This window comes from Camelina sativa, chromosome 8 (genome assembly GCF_030686135.1).
Source record: "Camelina sativa cultivar CO46 ecotype springtype chromosome 8, ASM3068613v1".
In the NCBI taxonomy this organism is placed as follows: domain Eukaryota; kingdom Viridiplantae; phylum Streptophyta; class Magnoliopsida; order Brassicales; family Brassicaceae; genus Camelina; species Camelina sativa.
Genome location: NC_141887.1, coordinates 20,529,964 through 20,535,897, shown reverse-complemented (window position 1 = coordinate 20,535,897; position 5,934 = coordinate 20,529,964). Strand labels below are relative to the sequence as shown.

Here is a 5,934-nt window from a genome sequence, read left to right as displayed (position 1 = left end):
CCATTTTTTGGGTCAAGTTCCAGGTTGGAGGTTCAAGTACGGTTTTTATGTCTAGACCTACTTTGGAACGTGTGATACTACCCCGAAACTTTAAAAATATACACTTTGAGACTTTTTCTCAGTTACCTTCATTGAGAAACTTACAAAATTTACGTAAGTCTATAAACTGTAAACTGTAAATATATAAAGATTAGAAAATCTAGTCTTGATTCCAAAATATTTTACTAGAATATTTTATAGAGTTACAAGCAAAAAAATATTAAAGTCTGGAAAATCTTTTTACCTTTTTAGTATAATACGTGCGGTATCTATGGTAACACAACTGCACATACCGTATAATAGGCAAATAATTATCAGTAATCGAAGAAAACTAAAATTATACTATTATTTATCTTCTCAACTTTTTATAGTATTTTCATTTAAACCAAAACCAAAATCCAAACCCAAAAACAAAAATCAAATGCTCACACCTATATTTCTTTTAGGAAAAATGATTGTCAGCTATTTGAATTATACGCCAACACATGACCCTACATACAAACAATATAAATGTACAATATAAATGTTTTGTTAACTACGTGAACTATTGTCATCACATAAGAACATCCATAAACAAGCATAGGTTATGTGTACAACACCATAAACATTAAATTTTGGCTGGAATCCGGCGTTGACCAGTGTTGACCGGCATTGACCAATGTTAACCAGCGTTGACCAGAAAAAATTCTTTTTTCTTAATAACATTTTTTTTAATGTATTTTTGATAAATAAATAAAAAGATTAAATAATTTGTATAATTTACAAAAACAAAATATAACAACAAAAAGTTATACGACAAAAAAATACAAGAAAATTATATATTAAAAAAAAAATTATATGACAAACAAAATTTGTGATATATCTAGTTACTAATTTTGTTAATACAGAAAATATACCAAAAATAATATAATAAAACTATACAACCAAAAATTTATGTGTAGTAGATTTTTTCATAAAACTATAACAAATCTATACATTTTCCTTTTAAAAATCATTTTTTATTTTGTATTTTTAAAGGTGGGGGTTTTAAATATATTCTTTTCTTTTTACTTATTTATAAGATTATGTCATTTGAAATATATCCAAGACATTACCAACTATTTCTTTGTTTCTAATAAGGAAAACAAAGGAACAAAATAATGAAAATTTTATTTATTTTCATAAAAGACATATATCAAGAAGATAGTTAAAAAACAAAAGTTGATTTTGTAAAATCAAAGATTGATCTATTAAAATCAAAGAAATAGTTGGTAATGCCTTGGATATATTTCAAATGACATAATCTTATAAATAAGTAAAAAAGAAAAAAATATTTAAAACCCCCATCTTTGAATATACAAAACAAAAAAATGATTTTTAAAACGGAAAGGTAAAAAAGTGATTTTTGTTATAGTTTTATAAAAAAATCTACTACACGTCAAATTTTTGGTGGTATAGTTTTGTTATATTATTTTTGGTATATTTTCTGTATTAACAAAATTAGTTACTAGATATACTACAAATTTTGTTTGTCATAAATTTTTTATTTTTTTTGGTACATAACTTTTTTATATTTTTTTTCATATAACTTTTTGTTGTTATATTTTGTTTTTGTAAATTATACAAATAATTTAATTTGTTATTTATTTATAATAAATATAAAAAAAATATTTTTAGGAAAAAAAAACGCTGGTATAGTAACATATTATCAAAGAACCATAATCGTTTAATTATATTTTGTTTTTGTAAATTATAAAAATTATTATGGACTTCGCTTAAGGACACCAGCATTTCCTTCAATCTCTCCTCTCGTCCGTGGATTGTCTGTGGGGACTTCAACGAGATTTTACATCCCTGGGAGTCTTCAAACCCTAACGTCTACCATTCAACCTCAGCCATGAGAAAGTTCAGAGATTGCTTGTCAGATACAGGGCTTTATGATCTTCCTTTTCAAGGGCCAAAGTTCACTTGGTCAAATCATCAGTCTTCTAACCCATTTGCCACAAAGATTGATCGAGCTTTGGTAAATGGTCAGTGGTTCCTCGATTTTCCTTCAAGTCACTGTTCTGTTGAGTCGCCTCAGTTCTCGGATCACACACCTTACCATATAAGGATAACGTCACCTTCTCCATCTTTTGGTTCTCGGCCGTTTAAATTCTTTAATCTTCTAACAAAGATGCCAAACTATGTGGACTTAGTATCTGAAGCTTGGAGATCTTTTGGAGAACCAGTCTCAAGTCTCTCGGATTTTTGCCAACTAAAACAGCTGAAAAGGCCAATAAAAACCTAGATGAAGGACATATACAGTGATATTGAAAAGAGGGTGGCTGAAGATGAGCAAGCTCTTTCTATCCTCCAAGTTCTGGCTTTAAACGACCCATCTTCTCTTAATGTGAGAGAGGAATCGATTGCTAGAAGCTCTTGGCTCTCTTTACGCGTGGCTGAAGAATGTTTTTTTCCGGCAAAGATCAAGAATTCGATGGATGGAAGTGGGAGACTCTAACACTCGATACTTCCACACTATGATGAGGTTTAGGAATGCATCAAATGCCATCAAGTACGTCCTAAGACCAGATGGGTCAAGGTCTGATTCTCTGGAGGAAGTCCACCTCTTAGCTGAGAGGTATTTCTCCTCAATCCTGTGTAAACCACGAGGAGATTATTGCCCTTTCCTAAAAGAATTTTTGGGACGGCTCATTCCTTCCCAGTTAAATCCTTCCCAAGTATCTCTGCTATGTATTGTAGTTTCGCCAGGTGAGATTCGAGAAGCTTTGTTGCATTTGCCTTTAAGTAAAACCCCGGGGCCAGATGGTTACCCGGTTGAATTTTACAGGTCTTACTGGCAGGTACTGGGGACCGAATTTATTAAAGCGGTGCAAGATTTCTTTGCAAGCTTTTTCTTACCGTCTTGTGTTAATGCCACTTCTCTGATTCTAATCCCAAAGCGAAGGGGAGCTGATGTTCTGAAGGATTTCAGACCAATTTCTTGTATGAATACAAGCTACAAAGTGATCTCTCGGATTCTCTCGAACAGACTAAAGAAGATCCTCCCAACTGTTATTCTCCCAAATCAGACGACGTTTGTAAAGGGTAGACTTTTGATTGAGAATGTATTGTTAGCTTCAGAGGTACTTCAGAAGTATCATCTGGAATTGGTCTCGCCTAGGATCACTCTAAAAGTGGATATTTCCAAGGCGTTTGATTCCGTTTGGTGGGATTTTGTTCTAAATGCATTGGCTTCTTATGGCGTTCCTGTGATGTTTGTTGATTGGATTAAAACTTGCATATGCTCTCCGAGATTTTCCATTAGCATTAACAGAGTCACATCGGGCTACTTTAAAGGAAAACTGGTCTTAGGCAGGGGGATCCTTTATCACCAATCTTTTTTGTGATGCTAATGAATGTCCTCTCATTAATGCTGAACAAAGCGGCTCAAGACAAAAATTTTGGTTATCACCTGGGGTGTGAAGTTTTAGAGCTTACTCATTTGTGTTTCGCTAATGATTTACTCATTTTCCTGGATGGAACGGAAGCTTCTCTGGCTGGAGTCTTCACGGTTATATCTCAGTTTGAAAAGTTCTTTGGACTCTCGGTTAATATCTCAAAAACCTCCATGTTCTCTTCGGGTTTAAGTGAAGATGACTTAAATCATATGCAATCAAAATTTCCTCTCCCCCGTGCATCATTGCCTGTCTGCTACCTTGGACTTCCCCGTGCATCATTGCCTGTCCGCTACCTTGGACTTCCCCCGTGCATCATTCACGGTTACCATAAAGGATTGTGACCCATTACTCTCAAAGACCCGGGAGAAGATGAATTCTTGGCTGCATAGACATTTAAGTATAGCGGGTAGGTTTCAGCTACTATCCACTGTTATCTCAGGAATAATTGGATTCTGGACTAGTGCTTTTTTCTTCCCAAAGAAGGTCATTAAGAGATTAAATAGTCTATCCAGTTCTTTTCTATAGCATGGTTGTCTTGATAAACCCTCAGGAGCTAAAGTCGCTTGGGCTGATCTGTGTTATCCTAAAAGGGAAGGTGGCCTTGGTTTGAGATCTTGGTCCACTTGGAACGAGACATGTGCTTTGAAGCTCATATAGATGCTATACTTTCGGGCAGGCTCTATATGGGTAGCCTGGATCCGGTCCAAGTATCTTTCCACAACTACTTTCTGGGCACTTAATGAAAATTCCTCTTCAGTCTCATGGATGTTCAGGAAGTTGTTAAAGTTGAGGCACAAAGCTATAAATTTTCTCAGGATAAAGGTGGGTACATGGGAGGATACTTTCTTCTGGTGGGATCCTTGGACACCTTTTGGATCACTTATTCACTTTCTTGGGGCCGACGCTCCCCGTCGTCTTGGCATCCCGATTTTTTCCTTGGTTTCGGATTACAAATCAGGGGCGAACTGGATACTTCTTTCTGCAAGATCAGATTCGTTTCTGGAAGTCCTTACTTTCATCACTTCTCTCCTCCACTCCACACATAGCGACATTCCCGTTTGGATTATTAACACCAAGGAATTTGAGTATTACAGCTCTAAGGATATGTGGAACTCTCTTCGCCTATCAAGACCGCATGTTCCCTGGTTCTCCCTTGTTTGGCATAAAGCTGCTGTGCCTAAACACTCATTAGCTGTCTGGTTGTTTCTTCAGAATAGAAACCCCACCTTGGACCAGATGATTCAATGGGGATTGGATGTCGAACCTATATCTTTGCTTTGTAGTCTGCACAATGAGTCTAGAGACCACTTGTTCTTTGAGTGCTCCTACTCCTATGAAGTCTGGTCATCTTTGGTCGGTATAATGGGTCTCCCATCTCCACCTTCGGTTTGGGATCAGATCATCCAATGGCTCCCGTCAATTTCAAACACTACAGTCACTTCCCTTGCTCTTCTACAAGGGTGGCATGCTACCATCTACGAAATTTGGAATGAGCGCAACCGTCGTTTCCATGATGGTACAACTCTTCCCCAATCTAGCATTCTGAGAATAATACGCAGGGCTGTAAGAAACAAATCCTCTGCACTTAAACTCCAAGCAACAGAGCATGGTGAGCTCCTCGAGCAGTTCTGGTCTACCTATTGAGTGGCATCCGTATTCTTTTTCCTCGGATACAAGGGTGGCTATCTTGGCAAAATGTTTTAGTGTCTTTGTACTCTTTCCCTTCCTCCTTTATTTTCTTCTGTTTTCGGCTGGTATGTGGTTCTTGTGTGATTCCTTGTAACTTTTAATTATATATATATATATATATATATAAGAAGGCCTTTTAACAAAAAAAAAAAAAAAAAAAAACGCTGGTCAACACTGGTCAATACCGGTCAACACTGGTCAATGCCAGATTCCGGCTAAAATTTAATGTTTATGGTATTGTACACATAACCTATGTTTGTTTATGGATGTCCTTATGTGATGACAATAGTTCATGTAGTTAACAAAATATTTATATTGTTTGTATGTGTGGCTATGTGTTGGCGTATACTTTAAGTAACTGGCAATCATTTTTCCTTTCTTTTATCAAGTGAGCAATTTTTACAGTTTTTCTAGAAAATAAGTGTTTTCTATTATTTTGTTTTATTGAAAGTAAGTGCTACCAAACTATTACTGAAATCTGACAAATATAATTGCAAATATGTTATAATGTTCTTGAGAAACAGCCATATTCATATTCCACAATCGTTGAATGTTTCTTAAAAATTTTGCAAGATATCTTTACATGTTGAAAAAATATTGCAAAGTGGTAACGAAAGTTGGCTACAAAAACTTTTGTGGTGATTTTGCGAGAAGTTTTTGATAAAATTGTGCCATATATCCATCATTGCAAAAATATTGTAGAATTTTGTTGCAAAATTGTTACAAAAATCAATATTGCAAAATTATGTTGCAATTTTAGGTTTTTTTAGTGACTTCAGAATAG

General features: G+C 35.2%; 2 protein-coding genes across 2 annotated transcripts; both read left to right on the top strand.

Moving 5' to 3' along the window:
* Positions 1-1,915: 1,915 nt before the first annotated feature.
* On the top strand, positions 1,916-2,308 carry LOC147940238 (uncharacterized). The gene has a single exon (XM_087461215.1). It carries the CDS (start codon positions 1,916-1,918, stop codon positions 2,306-2,308), a length of 393 nt encoding a protein of 130 aa, XP_087317341.1.
* Positions 2,309-2,543: 235 nt separating this feature from the next.
* On the top strand, positions 2,544-5,105 carry LOC104709645 (uncharacterized). The gene is made up of 4 exons (XM_087461214.1): positions 2,544-3,277; positions 3,361-3,782; positions 4,012-4,065; positions 4,138-5,105. The coding sequence occupies exons 1-4, from the start codon at positions 2,544-2,546 to the stop codon at positions 5,103-5,105; spliced, it is 2,178 nt and encodes a 725-aa protein (XP_087317340.1).
* Positions 5,106-5,934: the final 829 nt, after the last annotated feature.